The sequence below is a fragment of the Trichoderma virens genome (genome assembly GCF_000170995.1).
Source record: "Trichoderma virens Gv29-8 chromosome Unknown TRIVIscaffold_89, whole genome shotgun sequence".
NCBI lineage: Eukaryota > Fungi > Ascomycota > Sordariomycetes > Hypocreales > Hypocreaceae > Trichoderma > Trichoderma virens.
In genome coordinates, this window is record NW_014013660.1 from 757,817 (window position 1) to 782,353 (window position 24,537).

Sequence of the window (24,537 nt, forward strand, 5' to 3'; positions counted from 1 at the left end):
AAAAAGCACCTGAAAGTGAACAGTGGACCGCGAGCTGGATGGGCAGAGAGATGGAGATGATGGATGAGCCAGTCTCGATACCTTTGACTCTCAAACACACTATATACCTACAGTGAGAACGATGAAGCCCTGAGAGATATTGGCGATGATTTCGATAACTCCATCAGTCAGCAGACTGAGCAAGCACAAGTTCACCATGTGGAGGAGTTGTCCCGAGTGCGGGCAAGCTCCACTGTTTCCGATGCACTATTGGCCGTGTTCCGCCCAAGAATCCGCGGCCTTTTTTTGAAGGCAACGGAACAAAAGCTGTCGTGGAACCTTACTAACCCTCCACGGTGTCTGAAGCCTGTGACGGAAACGGTACAGCCATTGTCTTGGCCATTACTCCGCATCAAAGGCCCCTCTCCGGGGCCGATATGTGAAATGCGATGTGATACAAGTCATGAGTTTCAATTTGCATTATGAAATCGATAGGGAAGTTTTCGATACATTGTATACTATTTCAAATTTGCCCGAATTATTATCGTCATAGTATTTCATAAAGACTCTCTAGATATCCTACAATGGGCTGGCAAAGTTTAGCTGTTCACGTTCCTGCGCCACTGGACCAATCATTGCCAATAGCTACCCTGAGGCACGATATCACTTAGTCGCCATGGTTAGAAGCTTCTATGACAACACTGAGGCCCTAGTTCTCGACGGGCTTGAGTCAATTGCCCTGCTCAGGTCAGACATTTCTCTAGACCAAGCAACAAAGAGTATGGCGTTTCCGATGCAGACTAACCTTTGCCCTATTAACTAACGCATCCTTGAATCTAGCTGTTTGGCTGCATGATCGTAAAGATTCTCAAACTGCGCTGATATCCGGAGGAGGGGCTGGCCATGAGCCTGCCCATGCTGGATACGTTGGCGATGGAATGCTGACGGCTGCTGTTTCTGGATCCGTGTTTGCCTCCCCCAGCGTTGCACAAATCTTATCCGCGATCACCAGAGTTGCTGGACCGGCGGGTGTGCTGCTCATCATCAAGAATTATACAGGTGATGTGTTTCACTTTCGATTGGCAGCTGAAAAGGCCAGAGTTGCTCTTGGAATCCCAGTCGAAGTCCTCACTGTTGGTGACGATGTATCTGTCGGCCGTCGCAAGAGTGGAAAGGTTGGGCGCCGTGGTCTTGCCGGAACAGTGTTGGTTCACAAGATCTTGGGAACTTGCAGTCGTGATACTGGTGCGCAGCTCTCTAAGCTTTTGGAGCTAGGAAACGAGGTTGTTTCGAATCTCGTTACAGCAGGAGTATCACTAGAGCATGTTCAGATCCCCGGTAGAGATGCAGCTCCCGCAGCCGTTGGCGATCAAGTGGAACTTGGAATGGGAATCCATAATGAACCAGGCTGTCTGCTGCTAAGCCCTCGACCACCACTGGCGGATATCATTAATATGATGCTGGATCAGCTGCTAGATACCAAGGATGAAGATAGAGCATATGTTGACTTTGCCGATGCTCAGCATGTTGTCTTGATGATCAACAACCTGGGTGGCCTTTCTCCGCTTGAATTTGGTGGCATCACTGGTAAAGTGGTTCAAGCAATAAGTAGGTCAAAATGTCTATTCGCTACAAACCACGAGATTAACACTCTTTTACCATTTCAGAAACCCGTAATATCACTCCCAGCCTCGTTCTCTCAGGAACGTACATGACGAGTTTGAACGGTCCAGGTTTCAGCATCACCCTTCTTAAGGCAACATCAGAGATGGTCGGATATTTGGAAGCTCCTACAAATGCAGCCGGGTGGGGAGCTCTCAATGTCAGCCGCTTACATGACAAGCCTCCTACCGAGGCATTAGCTCAGGTCAATTTGGATGAGGGCCACGCGAAGGCTGTTGAATCTTCTGGAATAGCATGTAAGTGGTCGTTTTGTCTTCAAAGACCCGAGAACTATTCGCTAATTCATTGCTGGTAGTTGACTCTGCGATCTTCAAACGCGGAATCCTTCGATCATGCCAGAACCTCATCGATACAGAGCCACTCATTACTCAGTACGACACTCTTGTTGGAGATGGCGACTGTGGAGTGACCTTGTCGCGGGGCGCAAGAGCTGTGATGAGTCGCGTGGATGAAATATCCGATCCAACCGACGTGGTTAGCACAATAAATAAATTAGCCGGCATCATGGAAACCGATCTTGATGGAACTTCGGGAGCCATCTATAGCATCTTCTTCACAGCATTAGCTGCGGAACTACGCGCTACGACGTCAAGCTCTATGAACCACGAGGCCTGGGTTCAAGCAGCAAACAGGTCTCTTGAAAAGCTGCAGCAGGCCACGCCTGCGCGACAGGGCGATAGAACTCTTATGGATGCGCTAGAGCCGTTCATCAAATCTTTAGTACAAGGAAGATCGCTGGCTGATGCTGTTGCCGCGGCGAAAGCTGGCATGGAGGCAACAAAAGGCATGAAGGCGTCTTTAGGACGTGCCGTTTATGTGCCTGAGAACGTATGGGATCAGGTACCGGATCCTGGAGCGCAGGGTGTCGTTTGTATTCTAGAAGGGCTTGAAGCTGCGACCCATGAGTGAAGGCCTGAAGCTTCAGAAAAATAGATAGATGTAGGGAGTAGACTTCAATGCACTGCATATCACCACCTCATTTTGCTCAAAGATTGCTATGTGTAAGCCACGTGCTATTCACTTTAATGTGCAAAATCACATGTCAGAGCTTTATCGTTGCTTTAAATAGAGTAAAAAAAAAAAGGCGACAGTCCTCTTCTAAATAGCAAACAGAGTATCAGGATCTCAGCAGCATCCGCGTCAGCTGTCTCAAATGAAGTGAATTGAGTTGTTCTATATTAGCTAGATTTACAATGTGTTTTCTATCTGCTCAATGTCCGATAGGTACAACTTGTGCAGCGCTGCCCAATTCTCTTCAGGCAGTCGACCCTTCAACGGCAGTCGGCCTCCCTCGAGAGCTCCCAGCCCAGTCTTGCGAATGATACCCTCACGGATGCCAATGATTCCAGTTCTCACAATAAACTCTTCAGCACGGCTAACAGCGAACTGTAGCTTTCGAACCTCGCGCAAGACATCCTCGGTGAAAGATGTCTGGTTTGCCAGCGTCATGAGCCTGACGACCGTCTTGGGGTAAAAGGCAGCCAGCCCATCAATCACACCCGCGGCGCCAAACAGAACTATCGGACCAAGCTGCTGGCCGAAACCGCTGTACACCCGGAACGCGCTGTGATCGATCTGAGGGTCATTGGATACTTGGACGTGGTAAGAAACATCTCCATGCGACCTAGTTGCCACGTCTCAGGTTAGAGGCCATCTCTCGGAAGCGCAACGGAAAATAGGATTAGAAAACAACACGCACATTTTACATCCGACGATTTTCGGGTGCTTGGCCAGTGCTCTGTATGTATCCGGTTCCGCGATAAGCCCATTCGTAACCCCCGGATAGTTGTATCTGGCTTCATCAGACCCTTGCACACGGGACGAGAGATGAGGCCTGGAACTCACATCAAAATGGGGATCGGGCTGCGATCTGCAACCGAAGTAAACCAGTCAATAAGGTTACTTTGATTAACAGCCTTTCCGAAATAGCCAGGCGCCAGGACTAACCCCCACTGGGCTCCGGCCGCTGCATAGTCCTCCAGCCATTCGAGTGTCTCTTCGGTGCTGTTTGTAAGCACCCCAGCCATTATCGGATAATTTTCGAAGCCAGCATTGTTCAGCCCAGCCCGTACTCCGGCAACGAGGTCGGATCTCTCTTTCCGGGAGAGATGGATGGCTTCGCCCGTTGATCCGAGGATGGTCAAGCCCGTGATGCCGGCCTTGGCCAGAAACACGGTATGAGCCACCTGGGTTTCGATATCGACCTTGGGCTCGACGGCACCGTTCGAATCAGCAGCCGATTTGAAAAAGGTTGGAACCGGCACAAAGACGCCCGGAGGCGGTGCCGTCTGAGATGCGGAGGTGGCCATTTCTGTAGCTGGAGCTTGTGAGTGTCGCTATACGGCCTTGACGAATGCCAAACCGCTGCCTTTTATCGAAGGAATCAAAGTATCTCAAGTCTTCAAGCTGTCCCCCATCCCATCATCAGAGCGTCCTCCCACTTCAAATAACTCCCCTGTCGGAGGATCATCGGACCTTGCTGCTCGGGCCACACTCTCCCGGGCAGCAGCTCCATCCCCCACATGATATTCGATTCCCCCTCTCTGCTTTTCCGTGTCCGGAGAGCAACGGGAATGGTGGGGGCAAGCATTTAATCAAGCGGGGGACCCTGTTTCCCGAAGAGGTAAGCCGTAGGAGGCTGTGGAGTTCCGCGGCGACATGGCTCTTTTATGTTTCTCCCTGGTTTTTCGCCGGGGACCTGATACTATACAAGCATGTAAAGGTTCCAGAAGGCACGAGTGCAAGATTGTCTTTTCACCGACATTCATATGAAAGTGTGATTGTGACTGTGTTGGAAATTACGGCAAAATCGACGCGATGGCGAGAATCAAATCTATGGAATACTTTCGCGTCCCGCCCCGCTGGCTGTTCGTAAAAGTCACTGACGAGGATGGAAATGTCGGCTGGGGTGAGGCCTCGCTGGAGGGACATACACAGGCGGTCGAGGGATGCTTAGATGCGTGGTTCGACAAGTTCAAAGGCCACGATGCTGAGTACGTCCCATTGGATCCAGCATATGGACCAAATAGGAAACATGCTTACCAAATTCATGTACAGTGACATTGAGCACATCTGGCAAATGGCATGGCGGACTGGATTTTATCGAGGTGGACCAGTCTTTATGAGTGCGCTCTCTGGAATCGACATTGCACTATGGGATTTAAAAGGTAAATGAACAAAGCGAGAAAGAATTATCGAATGGCATAATTTTTTTTTTTTTTTCTCATTCTGCGCGCCAGCCTGAAGCTGACTTACATCTAGGCAAGAAACTCGGTGTCCCGATATATCAGCTCCTTGGAGGCAAAGTGAGGCACAAGCTCAAAGTGTATGCCTGGATTGGAGGTGACCGCCCAGATGAGGTGGAACAGCAAGCGTAAGTTTTAATATTGATTTCTTTATAGGTTTATCTGATTCCGTTTTTGATTATTTATTTTGTTTTGTGTTTATTTCACCTGCAATTGGTACTGATCATCTGAAACAGCCTAGCTCGCAAAGAGCAAGGATTCCATGCAGTCAAGATGAACGGCACAGGAGACGTTTGCTGGCTCGACTCACCATCAGTGCTTGACGATGTAGTGCGAAGGATAAAGGTCGTCAAAAACCTTGGAATGGATGCTGCAGTCGATTTCCACGGCCGTGTCCACAAACCCATGGCAAAGCAGCTTGCCACTCTCCTCCAGCCGCATCGACCACTTTTCATCGAGGAGCCATTGCTGCCCGAGAACTTGGGCGGCATCAAGGAGCTGTCGCAGCTCACGAGTGTCCCAATTGCCCTCGGTGAGCGACTGTACAGCCGATGGGACGTTCGTCCGTATTTGGAGGCAGGCTGTGTGGACGTGCTGCAGCCCGATATCTGCCACGTCGGTGGTATATCTGAGCTGAGACGCATCGCATCAATGGCTGAAACATACGACGTTGCTTTGGCTCCTCACTGCCCATTGGGTCCAATTGCCTTGGCCGCAAACGTGCAAGTCGATGCTGTGTCGTCCAATTTCGCTATCCAGGAAATGAGCATAGGCATCCACTACAACAACACAGGGCAGGATATCGAGACATATATCAAGAACCCAGAAATATGGAAAGTTGAAGACGGCTACATCAACGTGATTTCAGGCCCAGGTTTGGGAATTGAAGTCGATGAGGACATGGTCCGCAAGCTGTCCAAGGACTGCCTGCCGTGGGAGTCTCCCTCGTTCAGAGGACCGGACGGTGAAATCAGAGAGTGGTAATAGAGCTTTACAAACATGGAAACACTGATAAATGCGTCGTGGTCTTGATAGAATACATCTTTGGGTCGCTGTATTTATAGGAAATGTTCAGATACAATCAAATACTAAGGCTCGCTATGGCAGCTTGAGAAGAGTCAAAGTCGTCTACAGTCTACTATCAGGCGCTCAAGTTTACTCGTTAGGCTCAAATATTCAAATTATTCGCAAATAAGCATAATTCATGTCGGAGATGAGCGGGTGATATGAACGGGTCAGAGATGTTAGCAAAATCCTATCGCAGCAATATCTATGCTAGAGACGACGAGGTCGATTACACAGAGGGAGATGGTCCAATTGTGATACTGCAAATCAATTTGAAATTACACCTGTCCAGCGTGATCATGTAAACATTCATACTTTCAAACTATAAAAACAATAGAAGAAACAGAGCGACAAGTAAAGTAGCGAGAGATACCCTAGAATGTGGACATACCGAACGTGTCCTACATCGCTCGAATCATATGAAGGCATACCGCTCATCTACGGAAAATTACAGGGACTTACAATGAAAATAATGTTCTACTACATTATAGAGCTTAGAACTGGGCAGAGAAATGCTTTAAAAATCTCGCCATATGAACTACTCATTCAACACCTTGTCGACTGTGCAAAGGTTCTTCGCTACAGCCTCCAAAAGAATAGCAGTATCCACATCCTGAACCAACAACTCTTAAGAGTCTTGCTAGTATGCACATCATTAAACGGCCAACTAAGACAACGAATCATCTGTCCATCTCTTTCCAGTTCAGGCAATGATGCAGGGTCTCGAAATCATGCATCGACCTTCCTTCCTCATCCGCAACATTCAACCAATCATGGATTGCACAAACTCCCACACCACACAACTATAAACTCACACTGCATAAACTAGGGTTACTTCATCAGAGGATCTCTTCCGGCCCTGCATAGGCACCTAAATTTCCGACTTGCATTGGATGGTGGATGACGGCGTTCCGTGCCCAGACAAGAGAAGTTCTGAATAGGACGCTTAGTCAATCGCCATCTCCGATCGATTGATATTTGAGGCACCTATTTTATGTCTCTGCCATATACGACATATATCAAGTACCGGATGGCAGTGAAGCATCATTGAAATGAAGGAGATCCTCGTTGGTCTATGTTAATCCTAACTCTCTCCACGGGGTATAGAAGCTGCTAATAAGAGCGCCGCATAACTCTATGGAATTCTAGAGACTCTGGTACATTGTTTGAGGTCGTTTTTGAATAGAGGATTAGGCATACAATAAGAAACAGTCTCCTTCAGCAGACCACGCCGTAATCTCTCTCCAGAAGCAATAGTCGAGTGTACGAAATAAAATTGAAGAATGCCATATTAAAACTATTCTTTCTTCCTCAAATTCAAATAATAGCAGGCAAACTTTGGCAAGGCACACGATTCCCTTCCCCCTCCCTCACTGATGAGAATTGCCGAATGACTAAAGACTTCAAAAGCCCCATTGATTCAATATCCATTTCGACCGTGCAATACAACGCAACTTAGCCGCGAATTAGTGCAACATGATCAAAATAAACCTTCAAAAATAAATTGTCCCGGCCGGGTAACCAGGTTCAGAATCCCTCAACCAGGCTAATTTTCAACGGCAGTGCTTCGTAGATGACGATGTAACGCCCTCGGCTTGCTTTTCCGTGGCCTCGGACCATTCTTATCCGTGCCGCTGCACAATTACCCCGAACAATTCTCCAACAGACGGGCGATCGGCCACTAGTTTCCTCGTGACCACGTTTCTTGCTAAACCGGGCTGCTAGACACATTATGAGGAAGGCGGAAAACCCTCGTGGCATCGGACAAATACTCGTGATATCCCCAATTGGAACCCCGCATCAGGAAAACGGGATTCCGTGTATAGACCCTGGGGTGGATAGGTGGATAGGTGGCTTGGCGGGGTGAGCGTTGAAGCTGTCTAGGAGGGATTGAAGAATTCTGTATTTATATGGTCCCTATCTGTGAGGATTTCTGCTCTGTAGGGCTTTTCGAAAGCGTCGTCAATCATTCATTTTTTAGCTGGGGGACTTCAAACTCATCTTGCAGGTACAAGATGCTTTCCAAAGGTGCGCTGGCTGTCGCGGTCTCGGCGATTGTCGTAGAGGCAATCGACAATGGCCTTGCAAGAACCCCGCAGATGGGATGGGTAAGCCTTCGTTCCGTTTTCCCAGGAATTCGAATGAGTTTCCAAGGGATGATGGAGAGGTTTACTGACTTTGATACTAGAACAACTGGAATTCCTTTGGTTGTGACGTCTCTGAGCATCTGCTGCTTGACCACGCCAAGCTCATCACAGAGTATGGCCTTCAAGACTTGGGATATGAGTATGTTGTGCTAGACGACTGCTGGTCCGATGGACGTGACAGCAAGGGCAAGCTCATTGCAGACAAGAAGAAGTTCCCCCGTGGAATGGCTGCTGTGGCGGATGACTTGCATTCCCAGGGCTTCTTGTTCGGCATGTACTCCAGCGCTGGTGAACTGACTTGCGCGCGATATGGTGAGTTGCTCTAAATTCTCACGACAATTGAGTCGGCTCAAGCGAATATTTCGGCGTCTCTAACCTTCAGATAGCCGGTTCGCTGGATCACGAGATGGATGATGCCCAGAGCTTTGCGGATTGGGGTGTTGATTACCTCAAGTACGACAACTGCTACCACATGGGTCGCTTCGGCACTCCCCTCATCTCCTTTGAGCGCTTCAACAAGATGGCAGAAGCTCTCAAGGCCACCGGAAAGAACATCTTCTACAGTCTTTGCAACTGGGGTGAAGATTATTCCTACAGCGTAAGCCCTGCTAAATCCTTGCGTCCGTCAGTTACAGATTCAGGGAGGCTAACACGCGTCAAACTGTTTAGTGGGCTGCGTCCATTGGTAACTCATGGCGCATTTTCGGCGACATCTATGATTCTTTTGCTCGCCCGGATGATCTTTGCTCTTGCAACGACCCCGCCAACCCGGCTTGCATTGCTCCTGGCACTCACTGTTCGGTGCTCGCCATTATCAACCGCGTCGTGCCTTACATCGACCGTGGTCTCCCCGGTGGTTGGAACGATCTTGACATGCTTGAAGTCGGCCACGGTGGCCAGACTGAGGAAGAGGTAAGTTTTTTGTTTCTTTAATGGGATATCATATACGAAAACGTAGATAACTAACAGTTTCGAACAGTACAGAGCTCACTTCACGATTTGGGCTGCGCTAAAGGCTCCCCTCCTCCTCGGCACTGATCTTCGCAAGTGGTCAGGCTCTGACCTTGCCATTGTCACCAACCCTGCCGTCATTGCCATCAACCAGGACCCCCGAGGTCGCGCTGTTCAGCGTATTCGCCGCAACTTCAACGTCCCCAAGGATGAGTGGGGTGTTGGTGAGACTCACATCTGGAGCGGCCCTCTCGCCAACGGAGACCAGATCCTCGTCTTCCTCAACTTTGCCAACGAGGACCTTGACATGGGCGCCACTCTCGAGGAAATCTTCCTCACCAACGGTGTCGGTGGCACTGCTCCCCAGAACAAGCAGGACTGGGCCGTCCACGATCTCTGGGGCAAGACTGGTGGTGCCATGAGCAACGAGGATGCTCAGTCCATCCTTGACGCCAACAGCGCCGAGGGACGGAAGCAGAAGCTCCAGAAGCTGGGATGGTACAACTCCACCGAGCTTTCTTATGCCGAAGGCTTGAAGCGTGAGGACCCCCGTTTGTTTGGTGAGCGCGTTGACACTATCAAGTCCGGCGGCCGCCTCGATGTGCGCGTGCCCAGACATGCTGGCAAGGCTTTCCGCCTGCGTAGCCTGAGCGGCGAGAAGATCAAGCAGAAGAGCCACCTCAAGAAAGATGAGCTGTAAGTCAGGGGAACACTTAGATATACGTGGCTACGAAGAAACCCTTGTAATTCATAGCAATGATTTGCGCGATGACTATGCTAGCATTGGTTGATCATGATGGGTGGAATGGGAAAGGATTTAGAATAAATAGGTAGAGTATCGCATTTGATAAGCTGTGATTTACTCCTAGCATAGATACTCCTAATAAAGGATAGAATTTGCAAGAGCTGTTGTGTTTTCCTAGCATGAATCGTTAGTCTAGGCTGGGGCTGAAACAAGCAATGTGTGTTTGAGCTTTGTGAGAAAATAGGATTAGTACATATAATGGTAACCTAAATAGATGGAAAGGATATAGAGCAAAACAATCCAGATATATATACATATGTACTCCGTACTCATTCCCCGTTTAGAAAACAATCTACAACAGATTCGCTTACTTCGCTCCCACAACCACACTGCCCTTCACAGCCAATCCCCCCTCAGGCCCTTCGATCCAAACATCCCATTCCTCTTCCTCCTTAGTTGCATTACCCTTCGTCCGTCTTACACAAACTTTCATCTCCTCACCAACATACAACGGCGCATAATTTCTATACGCAATAGACTTGACCACTCCGCCGCCATCCTTTGGCGCAACATGGTCGTTTAGGACGCGGAGCATGAGTGCCAGTGATAATGGCCCGTGAACGAGCAATGCGCGGTGTCCGTCCTGGGATTTCGCGTAGAGAGGGTCGATGTGGATGGAGTGGGCGTTGTACGTGAGAGCCGAGAAGTGGAAGAGATGCGTTGGTGTGGGGATGAGAGAGGCCGAATGTGTAGGGGGATGAGCATCTGTCTTGTTGCATTAGTTATACGACCAACCGTAATGTCTGTCATATCATAATCACTCACACTTGACAAGCCGTCCACCAGGCCCCTGATCCTGATGCTCCGTCTTACGCATAAACACCAGCGTCCTCCTCTCCTCGATATCCCACTCCCCAGCATCACCATCATGCCCCAATCCATACCTCCTCCACACATCAACAAAAACCTTCTCTTCCCATCCCTCCCCTTTAACTCTCACATCTCCAATCTCCTCCTTACAAACCCACGGCCTCCCATCCAGCACCAGCCTCCTCCCCCCAAACCGCACCTCCCCCCCAGCCCACAGCCTCTTCGTAAACTCCTCGTCGGGCGCATGATCCTGATCCGCGCCATCACTAGCAAGTCCCGAAGCCGGCGTCTGCAGCGGGAAGTACACCAAGTGATGGCCCTGCGGCAAAGTCCTCCCCTCCATCACCATCGACGACCCCGAGGCAAGCGGTGTGTGCAAGAGATCAGACAGCGTCGTGGTGAGTAGATGGGACGGCATGGGAATAAGATAGTCGTGGATGACTTTTGCTGGCCTGCTCTTCATTTCTTGGACATTGACCGGGCTGCAGCTGCTTGAATGCGATGAGAAGGGTGCTCTGGCCGAGGCGTGGACTGAGGCGATGCACTGCCATTCGCGGCGGCAGAAGAGCCTTGTTGCTAGCCTTCTGCGCGGCATAGTATATGTATTAAATCTGTGTATATATCAATTTTTAAAAGAAAGAGAGATAAAATATGTATGTGTATATTATGCGAGAGAAGATGGCTAAAGATGGACGCCATTGAAAGTGTCAGGATATAGTTCTAGTACGTCAATTCCCATCTGCCATAAGGCTTATCGATATCGAGCACCTCGGTCCAATGCACCCCAAGAGCTGTACATCCGGCTATGAGCGGCACTCATCGGAATCGCATGAAATGCCTTTCCAAATCACGACTTATAAGAGATTAACCTTTTTGATGATTCACATTCTTCCTAGTCTAGTCTATACGAATTGATCATCAAACACGGGAAGCGCGGGATACTAGTATGACGTCAAGGTACACAAGCAATCATCTAGAGAGGCAGCTATTAGAAGATGCTTGGATCACTCATCCACCAAGGTGAAGAAGTCGTAAAAGCTCGTCACTAGCAAAATAAACGATTGGCCCAACAATCTAGACAAAGTCCTTTTTTATAGAATCAATCTATTCCTAACTAATCCTGCAGCACTCGTGCACACCATCGCGAGATGGGAGCTTGCAATTTTTAATACCCTTCATTAACCTAGCCTTGCCTAGTATCATATCCGTTTGCCTCATACCAATCAGAAAATAAAAGGTGATGTCGTGACTGTCATTAAAACAACTGCCCGTGCCACCTCAACTAATCCACACTACGAGCAACCATTTCTTCACTTCAACCCGTTTCTCCATACTGAAACGAAGTGAAAGGTGGCTGCAAGATACCCTTGACATTGCCCGACGACGAAATTTCAATGCGTCTGTCCAAAAGAGATAGCAAGCGGTTGAAAATTCAGTCTATATAGAGACATGCCACATGACTCCCGTCTACGAGAGGTAGGCGGTGGAGGAGGTGACGTTGTTCTTGGTGGCCCAAGACTTGATGTCGGCCTCGGAGTTGTCATAGGCTCCAGACAGGGCGAACTGGCTGGGGATACCCTCCACTCGGTGAGTGGAGTTGATGTTCTTCACCAGCACAATCTGGAAGCAGGTAGCGGTACCCTGTCGAGCAGCAATGGTGGAGTAGGCCAAGAAGTACTCCCAGATCTGCAGTCAACAATGTTAGCACAGGTAATGCCTTGGTATCAAGCATGTAGCAATAGGAAAATACTTACGCGGAACCATCGCTTGCCGTACTTAGCCTCAACCTTGTCACGGTTGCCCATCCAGTTGCGGTACCACTTCCAGAGAGTAGAAGAGTAGTGAACGCCAATGGTGTCAACACCCTTGACCTCGAAGCCAGCGCCCTCCAGCTTGTCAATGACCCAGCCGAGAGGAGTGGAAGCATCAGCACCAGGGAAAACATATTTGTTCATGAAGAGACCCCAGATGAGATCCTCATACTGCCAAGCCTTGCGAAGACCAGCAATCTGGAGGAAGAAAACACCATCGTCGTCAAGCATGTTGTAAACCTGGGTGAGGAAGGTCGAGAAGTGACGGACACCGACGTGCTCAGCCATCTCAAGACAGGTGATCTTGTTGTAGCGGCCCTCGGGAACGGGAATGTCACGGTAGTCCATGCACAGAATCTTGCTCTGCTCCTCGGGAATGCCAACCTTGCGCATAGCGCTGTTGCCCCAGGCAGTCTGGTTGCGACCAAGAGTGATACCGGTAACCTTGGCACCATAGTTCTCACTAGCGAATCGGGCGAGGGTGCCCCAGCCGCAGCCAATATCCAGCAGTCGCTCGTCCTTCTTGAGCTCAATCTTCTCGCAGACAACAGTCAACTTGTTGTCCTGGAGCTGTTCCAGGGTCTCCTCAGAGTTGATGTCAGAGATGATACCAGAGGTGTAGATCATGCGAGGGCCGAGGAACCAGCCGTAAAAGTCATCGCCGCGGTCATAGTGGTCTCGGACCTGTTCCTCATCTAGACGAGGGGGGAAAGGACAACGTCAGCACATGTGTTCACAATGAGGAGAGACGACGATAGGATGCGTGAGGGGGGCTCACCTTGAGAGCGAGTGTGCATGATGAGCTCAGGAATCATGCCCGTCAAAAAGTACTTGATGAGGCTGACGGTGAAACGGAAGCTGGCCCAGTCGTGACGGTACTCCATGACCTCGAGGCAGTCGCCCTTGAAGTCAACATCGCCGTCAAAGTACATCTCGTGGAAGGTCTCCATGGGGATCTTGCTGGTGCCATGGTACTTGAGACGGTCGGCCTCCTTCTTAAAGTCGAGGTAGTACTCAACGGGACGGCCAGGCAACTTGGCCTTGTCCGTCTTACGAGGGGAGATGGCGGAGATGGTGAGCCACCATCCTGCCAAGATGGGCAGATCAAAGATGAGGGCGAAGAAGATGAAGGTCTTGAGGCCACCGCCAACCTTCCACATCAACCAGAAAGGGACTCCTCCCAGGATGGAGAGCAGGATCTTGTTGTTGAAAGAGTCGGAACCCGGTCCATCTGCTGGGAGGGGCGCATTCTTGATGGCAGGGTACTAGAGGAAAAGCAATCAGCTTACTACTCTTTCAAGATCCAATTGGGGCAGGCTGCTGAGATGCTGCAGCTGGACATGCAGCATATAGTATGTCTCACGCCATTGGACGTCCATGGAGGTAGCTCGGCGTAAACATAAGTAGGTAAACAAAAAAACGTACCTTGGTGGTGCGGACGCCGCAGTCCTCCTCCTTCTCAAAGGTAGGGGCGGTGGCCTTGGGAGTCTCGATGAACTCGAACTCGCTCTCACTGCCCGTCACGCTCGTGGGCTTGGACATCTTGACGGAGCTGCCAATGTCAATTGGCGGTTGAGGTCAAGGGAGGAGGAGATGGTGACAGAGTTGCAATAAGGAAAGCACAGAGCAGAGCAGAGCAGAGCAGAATAGAGGAGCGAGTTCTGGCCAGATTCTCTGTGGCCCCGGGCGGTGGAGCAAGCTGTGGGCCGGCGCTTCGCTCTGCAGCTTTTGCACAGCTTTCAATTGGATCTGCGGCTTTGCATCGACCAAGACTCGAGCTTTTTTGGAGGGCGAGAAACCGTTGTTTGAGCTGGCTTGTGAGAGGGGCGGTGAGGGGCAGATACCTTAGCAGTAGCTGCGTTTGGCGGGCGGGTGACGGAGGGGCTATTGCGCTGTACACGCAACCCGTAGCCGAGGAATAGCAGCCGCATGTGATTTGGCTGGACGCTGCTAACTGGGAAGCTTGCGCAGCTTGTAGAGATAGCTCGCGAGCAGGTACCGGTTCTGCTGCAAGGAAAACCTAACCTCTGCAAGCTCCAGAGCGACCAGAACGACGACGAACCCCTCATTGCTTCCATCCCTACACTGTTAGTGCCACTACCGAAGTAGGTGCTAACATTCATTACACTTAATGTAGCAGGGCGACAAGAGGATGCCTCCCGCCAGCAAAGCAACGCAACGCAGCGCAGCACAGCGCAAACACCGACGCAGGACAGGAGCACGTCTCTCCTCTCTTCCGTTCCAGGGCTCTCTCTCTCTCTCTTCCGTTATCAATCTCTGCCTAGCGCCTATCCAAGGGCCGCCGAGGCTGTGCCGCCACAGAACGTGATGCCTCATGCCGCCAAGCTGTGGATTCTTCATCCTGCAAGCTCTCTTTTTTCCTCCGAGGTCCTGGAGGAACGTGCTCCATCAAGGCCGCCTATCCGGCCTTATCAGGACACTTCATCGCCGATAAGCCCAGATCGAGATCAACCATGCCTATCATCGCTCAGGTGCCATCATCTCCACTACCAAGCACAGCAGAGACGAATCCTCTGGTGATGTGATTTCTCACTCGGGTACTGTCTGCGATGCCCCCGTCAGAGTCACTTGGCCTTATTGCTTTGCAAATCCACTGTGCGCACCTACCCTTGATGCATAGATCCAGGCTTCTTGCAAGTCGAGAACAAGTCTCACCGCTTCAACACTTAGCACCACCAGAGATCCCGCACTGACACAATTTCCCAGGTCCATGATGTTATCAGTCTCTGACCTGTGGCGTTTGAACGGACAAAACCGGCTGTTACGGTTAATTGCCCAGGCTGCTAGTGCTTGGCGGCATGAAGTTGTCGACTCCCGGTGGCCATATCTAATACCGATACGCTGGTAGTAGATAGGGAAAACGCACCGTTTTGGTGTCAGGCCTCACACCATGGACACGGCTCAAAGCTCCTTCATCGAGAAATCGATCACGAGGCTCGCCAACCTTGTCTTCCCCTCGCATCGAATGCGAGTAAGCCTGCTTTTTGATGGTCCCCCGACATGGAATATTGAGCTGCTTATCCCGATGTGAGGATGAGAATACGATAGCAGTGCGCCGGTATGCAATGCAAAGGCCTGTTCTGGCCGTCTACTGGAGGGAATCTCTGTCGACAGGCAGCGGGTCGCCGCCAACTTGGCCCGGCTGACTTCTCAACACGGATACCGAACCCTTGTCAACGGCCGAGCAGGGTAGCATTGGTAAATACCTGCTTTACACCTATGCACCTTCCTATGGGAAAACAACAAGGTTTACCAGTTGAACGGGTCTTGTGATGAAAAGGCACGCCCCAACGTGACCAACGGGCTCCTTTATCTTTGTGATAACCTACATATCTATGTATGTAGGTATTCAGCCGTCAACTATTACCGACTAACCACACCAAGTTTCTTCATCGTACTCGACTGCAAATACGAGCCCGTCGATTTCTGCTCGGCGTGGGTTCAGTGACACCTTCATGCATACCCATCACACCCCCATTGCCCATGGCTCTTTGCCATGGTATCTAGCGTTATGGTTATCGGCCTCGGGCTCCACTTACACGGTCGAGGATCATCGTCAAGACCCCGTCCCCGGATTTCGGATAGTGAGGCTCCCAGGAAAGCTGACAAGCGGGCGATCATACTCCGCTCTTTTCATGCACCCCCGTTGCATTCTAGAGATATCGACTCTCTCGGAAGCAAGGAAAGGGGGTGGTAGTTTCGGCCCCTGGGGAATGGCTCGGACCGCGCCAGGAAGGTAGCATCATATTAGGTGCATCTCATGCCGCCTTACCAAGCCTTACATGAAGCCAACAAGAGGGTTTACGCGAACCTGAAAGGGCAGTATTCGCGCCCCAGTCCCAGCAGTTCAAGTCGACACGGGCCGTGATTTGCAGGAAAGCTGAGAGATGACTCCGCTTCAAGTAAGATTTTGTAGTCACAGAGTCACATGAGCCTTGAGAAAATAGCGATTGGTTCGAGATCGAAGCAAGCTGAAACCTCTACATTTCGTAATCACTTATTTTCTAATCGCATCGGAACTCACCGCGACGAGCTAAACTTGGCAACAAGAGTAGTAGTAGTAGATGATATTCCCCAATGAAGCTGAGAATAAGGCAAGGATTAAGGGCTTGGAACTGTCTTGCTCTCTTGCTTCGCTATTGGCTCCCCTTTGGTTTCAATTATTTTTTGATTACTTCTCGTAAACTCCATAGCCAACCTCGTTCTTTCTAGGCAAAAATACGCTGCTTGAAAGCTGAGAACCCCGTAAGCAGTCATGTAAGCAAAGAAGAATCGGCGAACATGTGGGTGGCTTGAGCTGAGCGGGCGCTGGCGAGTATTATTTCCTAGCGTTATTTCCTGTCTTCTCATTCTTAATAAACCGCATGTCATCAAACCATGTGGCATCACGTAAGTTAAGCCAGGAGCTATGCCGCGCCAAGCAGCAAATAGAGCCAAAATACGGGAGTACATCAGCGTATCCTTACACACGGGTACTTTTGAACAGATCCAGATAAACGTGCGGAGCCAGTTTCAAGGGTATGTATTCATTCCTTGCTTCTCTCTCTCTCTCTTTTTGTTTGTCTTATAATATAGGCGGGGTATCTTCCCATGCTCCCCTCCCCTTGTTGCCACAGAGGGGGGAAAGAGCATAAATCAGTAAATAAGCATCAGCCCGGGAATGCGGGAGATTTTCCCAGGCAGTTACAAAGGCCCGTCCCCATGGGAAAGACGGGATGACAGGACCAGGTCAGGCCTCTTATTTTGAGAATTGCTAGGCTTGCTACCGAGCTACGCGGCTTATCAATATTACCTGCCAGTAATCAACTTCGGTTACTATTCGCTTTATATTCGCCGCTTGTGCAACCCTGCCAAGGGTATCTGAATCGCGGTGGAGGTAAGTGGGCGAATGCTTGAGGAGGTTATGTCTTGTAAAGGCAGATAGGATTTTGCCAGATGGAGAAGCAAGATCCATAGTCTCGTCGTGTCAATACAGACAGTTTACCTAAGAAAAGTAGCAAGAGCTTGAAATACCAGAACTATGCAAGTCTTGCAACCGCTTCATGAATGGCAAAGGTAGCAGCAACTTCACGCAGTAGTACAACTTCGTACTCATGCAAATGCCTATATCAGATTAGCATCCTTAACCGCCGGAGCAGACAGGCACTATTGGGTAAGTCAAGGTATCCTTGGACCAACTCATTCTCCAAAGCCTTGATCCACGCGAAGGTCGTCCTATCTGGCTGCTTCTCCTCATCTCAACCGCTGGCGTTGCGTCAGACAGGGAGTTTAGACACTCATCGTCGAATAAAAATAACCCACGGTCCGGCTTAGTTCAGCTTGGGGAGGGGTGCAATGAACAAGACGGGACACGAGGTACGGAACATTGAGTGGAACGCGGAATATAGTGCAATCGACCTTGAAACACACTTCGGCTGCGCATAAGGGTGGTGGCGTATCTGGGTTGCATGAAATGCATGTAAGATTGTCGATGGACTACTAGTGCTGTAGCATGGCCTGGTGATGGGAATTTTGCTGCTGCGGCTCCTCCTTGGCATCCCATATCGATTTGATCATCAGATGTCCCGTGCATCGACATCGCCTTCGCATCGCTTACTATATTTAAAAAGCTTGATGGTTAACTGGTTAAAGCGTTCTACCGATGCGTCGTCTATAAGCATCCATCTCGGCAGTTCAGTAGGACATTGTCGACACCTTCCCGTCTTACCAGTAGTATTTTATCAGACAAGCGAAGTTCCCGCGGACCCTTTACAAGCTCAGCCAGAACATACATATTCCAGTTGCGGTTGATTCAGCTCGTCTTACCTTCTTCGCCTATTACGTAGCAGTTCCTTTTTAGCGTCTAGGCGGGTTGTGTCCTCTCTATGATGTCTGCAAAGAGCATTTGTTTAGCTCGCGTCCCGTTAGGACCTAGCTGGACAATCAGATACTGGTCAGGGGTTAGATCATTCCAGAGAGTTGAGCGGCCGTGGCGCCAGAGTTAGATCTCATCGATCAGGAGCATTTAGCCCAATTTCTAGATATAAGTGTACCAAGGTAGAAGCAGTGCAAGTACGTCGTTTACCGTCGCCTTGCCTTTTACCTGTGCATACGCATATGCGTGGCGACGGGGGCGGTGATGACGACGTCAAGGCCAGACAGGCTCTGATTGAGGCTGATAGAAGCATGGCACAACAGATCTTGTGGTCAAACAAGCATCATTGGGCATTACGGCTGAGTCGGCTTGCATAAGAATAGTTATGACATGTCAAGTTCGTCCGGTGTGGTGGGTGTGTGTGTTTAAACCACGGAATTGTCGCGGTTTAGGCCGGAACGCCACTAACATCAGAGGCGCCGACAGACACCCATATCCGTGGCAGTTGTAGCAGATTATAACGAAACCACATCGGCGGCGCCATGTGGCTGAAGAGGACGAGATGCTGGATTCAGGTCCAATGTTGTGAGTTCCCTAGCCAGGGGGGGCTAGAAGAAAGGCGTCATATAGGTACTGTATGGCGCCACACCTGCGGAGACACGGCTTGAAGACAGAAACTTGCCTGGCACCAGGCGCAAGAGTCAGGCTTCCCCTGTTATAGTCAGAAGGCAATAAACAGGGCATGGGGTGAATCTCTAGGTTGCGCTGAGAGGGGAATGAACAAGCACAATAATAGCTGTAAGTGAGCAAAACAGCCACGCTGGCATAGTGTAAGTGTGCGCATAAGCCGCTTCAGTTCTCATCTCACCCCACAGTTGTTGACGTAGGATGCTTGAATGAAACATCCAATCTAGCTCAATTAGCCTCCCATATTCGTACCAGCAGTTCGTGAATGCTGGGCGGGCCAGGGCGGATCATCTGCCACTGAGTTGGGGCGAATTTCAGATCATCTGCCTGGAAGAGGCGTGAATGATGACGCCAAATCTCAACAAAGTTGATATGTTATCGGTCATATATACGATTGGGCAGAAACATGACAGAGCGGGCAGTGTAACCTACCGAGTCAACCGCGCACGCTCTGTATTATCAGCAAACACCTCGGGGGCGGTATAGCTCTGTTTAGCCTCCAGGCATTTTTTTTAATATTACCACACTGCTGGGATTTGGAGCAAAGGTACCCGTTAAGCCATGTATGCGAGGATGGCACGATAGCACGATACCGAGTATAAACGAGGCTTACTTGTATGAGATGTGATGTTGCTCTGAAAGATGAAGCCATAGTACGGCGAAATATCTTGGTCCGCGAGATGCACTCTTCACGGTGAGCTATCCTGGCCCTGCGCTGAAGGGCTGGGTAATGGCGTTATGGCGTTATTTTGTGTGAAATAGATTTGGAGTTGACTGTCCGTTTTAGGCGCGAGTATATGACGATTCCCGAAAACCTCGTCCTTTCAGCCTCGAGGAAACTGGGCGGGCAGGGGATGATGGTTAGCAACAACGATGAAACAGCCAAAGCTAGGGTTTTCTTCACACAGGGTGGCTTATCCTTCACCACAGACAAGACCAATCACGGTCCAGGCGTTCAGCCCCATGAGAGTTCAAGAAAAATGTATGACGATGGGCCAAGAAACACATAGACAAGGCCCATGGCGTGTCGCAGGAGCGGCTTCAGCGGCTTGTAAAAGACTCCCGGCTGCACCTTGTGGCCATATTGCGCCACGTAGCAAGAAGGCTGGGCAAGGAAATCATAGCCATCGCCATGGAAAACACTGCATGCGATTTAGGCACCCGCAGGAATTTCGATTACCAGGCCCCCAGGCTGTGCAGCATAACAACACCCCCTGTGCCCATCGCTCTGACGGTACGGCTATTACGGAGTCCTCGTATAAGAGCGAGAACAAAAGACAAGGAGTGGGAGTGAGACACACCTCCACATCGAAGCGGCACCTCGGAAACCGGAGATCTGGGCTCGCGGCGGCGGCGGCAACGGCATGTGGGCGTACAGGTACGTCCTCGCTAAGTGAGCATGATAGCCCTGCTCTATTTTGCATTATGAGGGATTGGCGATACCGCGATAATATCACGCCAACACAGGAAGCAATATGAGATCAGAAAACGAGGCAAGAGAGAGAGAAGAAAAGCCCGCATGCGAGCGCGACATGGCCGGCCCCCAGCAGTGCGGTCCAATCATGTTGAGATGGACCAAATATGGATGATGCTTGTCAGATGCGAGTCGTCTTTGGTTCTAGCGTTTGCTTAGAGAAACGCATCTCGATTTAGCGAATCACACATTTCTCCATATGAATCCAGGGTGGATACTATATCTCTCTTATGACAGCGTGACAACCGATAGTGTTAACACTGGTTAAAACACATCATTGCCTTGGACATGGCAACTCTGTCATCAAACAACAAGAGTGCATTGATACTTGTATGCTTGCGAGGCTGTAGCGCTTGGGTAACATAAAGGTGCGCTGATCCTGGCCTGATGGGTCAAAACGGCACGAGAGCTACTGTTCAGCTTTCCGGCAGAAGATGCCGATGCCGTAAGTTTGTTGTCTGTCACGTAGCACGAGCTCGGGGTTCGTGTTCAAGTACATGTATGTACGAGTGTGACGAGCGTGAGCTCTAGAAACATGACGGAAGTCCGTCTTGGCCAGGGATCTAGATCGATTGGAGCAAGAGTAGCATTGCGCCTGTCTCGTCCTTGGCCTTGGCCCTCGTTGCAAATATAGCTTCTGTACTCCGTAAGTGTGTTGAGAAGGCGTCTGCAGTGGAACTAGAACCCCAATGTAGTCGTAATTAGTCGTTGTTTTCGTTGCCTCGTCTCACATGTCTCAATCTGCACTGGCATTGACACAACGGCATTGCCTGTACAGTAGGTTAATGTAGCACCTCCGGCCACTACCAAGTCTAGGAATGATCAGACGGGGCGCAGGGATTCCTCAGCGCGCGCGCAGCCGTGCTAGAGACTGGCTTGCACTAGAACAGGCACAAGAGCTGAATGGCCATGCTGGGCTGCTTGCAAATTATGTACCGTAGTCGAAGGAGGAAAGCTCTGTTCCCGACAGTCTGGCCCAGCCACCCGCATGTTCTAGTACCAACCGGTCGTAGTTTGGTCAGACGCCTTTTTTCCCTTGAACAGATTGCGGCGATAGCTTAAAGCCCAGAGAAAGCTTGTAAGCCCGGAGGATCAGGCGAAGTCCGTCTGATAAGCCAGGGTCCAGTCGATTGCGAGGCCGCGTGAGAGTCGGGATGAAAGGCATGTCATGTCGTGGATCAAAATTCTCCGAGCCATTTGCGAGGCGGAGGAGAATGAATCGTCGAATCCACCAGTTGTTGGGACCTGTTAGAGTCATCGTTATCGTCGAGCCTTCCAATTGCAGCGTTAGAGGAGGTAAACGGCTGTGACTGCTGACTCTTCTTGCCAAGGCAAGTAGTAAATGTCTGTTTTCCGCTTAGCAGAGCGGGCATTTAATGTTCGTAAATGCGCATATGCTTCCTAATACAGGGCTAGCAGCCCTTTACGGTAATATTGCGGTATTCTGCGGTAACACCGACCTTGTGTTTGATAGGTTGTTGTTCGTGGACGCGGATTGCTCCTGCTGTGAGTGCCGAGTCAAGTGATTTTGGCCTCAGCGGCCGCTGGAAGGCACGTTGGAGCGCTGTGTCGTCATCAGAGTCAGTTGCCCCAATTGCCGAACCACCGAATGACTCTGATTCAGGCTTCAGGCTTCAGACTTCTGACTTCTGACCTCTGACTTTCTGCGCTCTTCTCCATCTTCTCTCCTCCCTCATTGCCACCTCGCCATCGCGCCCTTCCTTCGCCGCTGTCTCGGCATGCCTGTGCTGCGGCTTCTAGAAGAAGCGGAATCCGTTGCGGGTGTGAGACATGCAAGTGCGACGGTTCCGCTCTAATGGGGGTCCCTTTTTGCGGAGGCGTCTCCAACGAGTGCCGATGGCTTGCTGCGCTGCCCGAAGCCCGCACATGGCCCACGGCAGAGTCAACGCCGTATCGGAACCGTGCGCGACCATCGACAATCGCCAGTCTTGGCTAAGCACAGCACAGCACAGCACAGCTGAGAGCAGAGCCTGGTTCATTGACAAGGAGCCGGCGTGGCATTGCCCTATCCCAGGAATCAACTCCGTGCCGTACTGTACGTTCAAACTAAGCCCGGGACGTCTTGCATCACATCGCCTTGGCCTAATTGCTCTCTACCTGATACATGAACTGCTACCTCAGTTGGCTTAATTTGGCATAGGTAGTGACTACCTACATCGTACTCGTACCGTCAGGATGAATACGCTTCGTATGCCAGCCAGTTACAATACGCATTACGCAATGGCCCTACATGTGCCCAGTTCAGGCTCGCTCCTTCTCTGTTTATCTGTTCCACCCGTGATACATCGAAGTACGCTCGCAAAATAATGGTGGCGACAGGGAAATTTTCTCGTCATTCACCGAGTACCTTTGACGACCACCCTGACGGGCGTCTCGACGGAGCCAGCTCCGCCCTATACTAAGCTTCACCGAACACTTCTCTCGGTAAAGAAAATCCCATTGAGTCGGTCTCGCTAATGGCCTCCTGTGGCGTCTTTCCCCCATTGTCTTCGGCCGGCATTCGGTAAGGTCGCCCCGTCGCATGGATGGGGATGGAGAGGGATGGAGGGTTGAATGGATGGATGGGTGGCCTTTTTTGAATTGGAGACACCCTCGTACCGGGCTGCCCAGAAGCATTGATTCCCACGCGGTATCCCCGCCTATCCATTGGCCAGGCCAGTCTTTTAGCTACCACCAGGCGAGCAACAGCCAGTGCCGCGGCGTCCTGCCGCCATCCATTAGCAGGCCATCTGGTATAGACTTATCCCTTCTGGACCTATCTGTGGTAATCCCGGCCCCCGTCCCAGTTTGGCCGGTCTGGTGAGGCGTCGTCACTGGCTGGCTCGGAATCGGGATGTGGCTATGAAATCTAAGGATTTAGGCATTTATGACAGGCTTCTCTTATGAACGTGACCAAATCTGCAACCAGCTTCTTGCGACTGTTGTCCGCCGCGCCTCACCGCCAGCCCTCAAGGTGTTTGGGTCGCGGATGTGTGTGTACAGGCATGCAGCTTGGCTTGAACGGGACATGACGGTACTCGTCAGAAAGAGAGGGGAGGCGGCCATGCGAGCGTGCGTCTCTTGATTGAGCGGCAGGCACAAAATGGACCTACCGGAAGAGGGGAGCAGAAGGAGGAGGGGTGACCAAATCCCTTTTTGTCATATCACGAGAGGCAGCAATGATACATGCTCCGTGCAATACTCGTATGCAGAGGTATGCGCTTGGCACTCCTGATATACGCATTCGGCAGAACATGGTTGAGCTGAACACCCTCAAGAAGAGCCTTGCAGCTAACCCCGTCCCTAATTCGGAGTAATCCTTCTACCCCAGTATATATGCCCAAAGACTCGGAACCTCGCCTCCTTGATCCATGGCGGTTCTTGTTTTCCCCGTCGACGGAGCCTCCCCAAGGCCGGCCGGTACGTCACGGAGGCGGCGTGGAGACTGATGAAGGGCCAGACTCATGGAGGGGGGTGTGTTGAAAACTCTCACGCACACAGGCCGGCTTGTCTGCCTCTCTCTCCTTCTCTCTCTTCTACTGGCGCTTGTTGATTCTTACTCGCTCACTCGCGCGCACTCATTCACTCATTCACACCTAGCGCACACACCGGCGGACACACGCACACACCAAGATACAGATACCAGGGGCCGGTTGCCCACCCGTCGTTTGCGGCGTCGCTCATCATGCCGAAGCGAGCATGGATTGCTCATCAACTGCCATGATTCGGTTTTTTTTCGTTGCCTGCACACGCCTCACCTGCTCACACTCCCCGTCCAGTCACACTCCCATCACCTTACTCCAGGTCCTGTCCTCAGCCCTACTTTGTATCTTGAAGTGGAGCATGAGAAGTTGACCCAGTTTACCAATGTACAGTAAGAACTACTACTAGCATCCATTGACAGCAGCCTTATTGCCCTTCATCCACATACTAGTAAGCGCCGCAGCAGGTGTTCATGTGGCCTGCCAGCTTTACATCTGCCAGAAACCCTGTCTCTGAGTCCTC

The 24,537-nt window shown here is 50.8% G+C and overlaps 7 protein-coding genes across 7 annotated transcripts; 3 read left to right on the forward strand and 4 right to left on the reverse strand.

The window, feature by feature from the left end:
• Positions 1 to 655: 655 nt before the first annotated feature.
• On the forward strand, positions 656 to 2,571 carry TRIVIDRAFT_57153 (uncharacterized protein; the record flags this gene model as incomplete). Its single annotated transcript, XM_014095859.1, has 4 exons — positions 656 to 758; positions 820 to 1,591; positions 1,669 to 1,898; positions 1,958 to 2,571. The coding sequence occupies 4 exons, from the start codon at positions 656 to 658 to the stop codon at positions 2,569 to 2,571; spliced, it is 1,719 nt and encodes a 572-aa protein (XP_013951334.1).
• A 279-nt stretch (positions 2,572 to 2,850) lies between these two features.
• TRIVIDRAFT_41640 (uncharacterized protein) lies at positions 2,851 to 3,971 on the reverse strand (the record flags this gene model as incomplete). Its single annotated transcript, XM_014095860.1, has 3 exons — positions 2,851 to 3,286; positions 3,362 to 3,454; positions 3,508 to 3,971. 3 exons carry the CDS (start codon positions 3,969 to 3,971, stop codon positions 2,851 to 2,853), a joined length of 993 nt encoding a protein of 330 aa, XP_013951335.1.
• A 508-nt stretch (positions 3,972 to 4,479) lies between these two features.
• TRIVIDRAFT_42039 (uncharacterized protein) lies at positions 4,480 to 5,891 on the forward strand (the record flags this gene model as incomplete). Its single annotated transcript, XM_014095861.1, has 4 exons — positions 4,480 to 4,655; positions 4,720 to 4,829; positions 4,924 to 5,035; positions 5,144 to 5,891. The coding sequence occupies 4 exons, from the start codon at positions 4,480 to 4,482 to the stop codon at positions 5,889 to 5,891; spliced, it is 1,146 nt and encodes a 381-aa protein (XP_013951336.1).
• A 2,096-nt stretch (positions 5,892 to 7,987) lies between these two features.
• TRIVIDRAFT_41607 (glycoside hydrolase family 27 protein) lies at positions 7,988 to 9,770 on the forward strand (the record flags this gene model as incomplete). The annotated part of the gene is made up of 5 exons (XM_014096107.1): positions 7,988 to 8,080; positions 8,161 to 8,431; positions 8,506 to 8,717; positions 8,789 to 9,031; positions 9,099 to 9,770. The coding sequence occupies 5 exons, from the start codon at positions 7,988 to 7,990 to the stop codon at positions 9,768 to 9,770; spliced, it is 1,491 nt and encodes a 496-aa protein (XP_013951582.1).
• Positions 9,771 to 10,182: 412 nt separating this feature from the next.
• On the reverse strand, positions 10,183 to 11,148 carry TRIVIDRAFT_57156 (uncharacterized protein; the record flags this gene model as incomplete). The annotated part of the gene is made up of 2 exons (XM_014095862.1): positions 10,183 to 10,580; positions 10,641 to 11,148. 2 exons carry the CDS (start codon positions 11,146 to 11,148, stop codon positions 10,183 to 10,185), a joined length of 906 nt encoding a protein of 301 aa, XP_013951337.1.
• Positions 11,149 to 11,759: 611 nt separating this feature from the next.
• TRIVIDRAFT_75751 (uncharacterized protein) lies at positions 11,760 to 14,093 on the reverse strand (the record flags this gene model as incomplete). The annotated part of the gene is made up of 4 exons (XM_014095863.1): positions 11,760 to 12,371; positions 12,440 to 13,191; positions 13,275 to 13,761; positions 13,922 to 14,093. 4 exons carry the CDS (start codon positions 14,036 to 14,038, stop codon positions 12,153 to 12,155), a joined length of 1,575 nt encoding a protein of 524 aa, XP_013951338.1.
• A 5,920-nt stretch (positions 14,094 to 20,013) lies between these two features.
• On the reverse strand, positions 20,014 to 20,424 carry TRIVIDRAFT_226980 (uncharacterized protein; the record flags this gene model as incomplete). Its single annotated transcript, XM_014095864.1, has 2 exons — positions 20,014 to 20,200; positions 20,360 to 20,424. The coding sequence occupies 2 exons, from the start codon at positions 20,422 to 20,424 to the stop codon at positions 20,014 to 20,016; spliced, it is 252 nt and encodes an 83-aa protein (XP_013951339.1).
• Between the last annotated feature and the right edge of the window lie 4,113 nt (positions 20,425 to 24,537).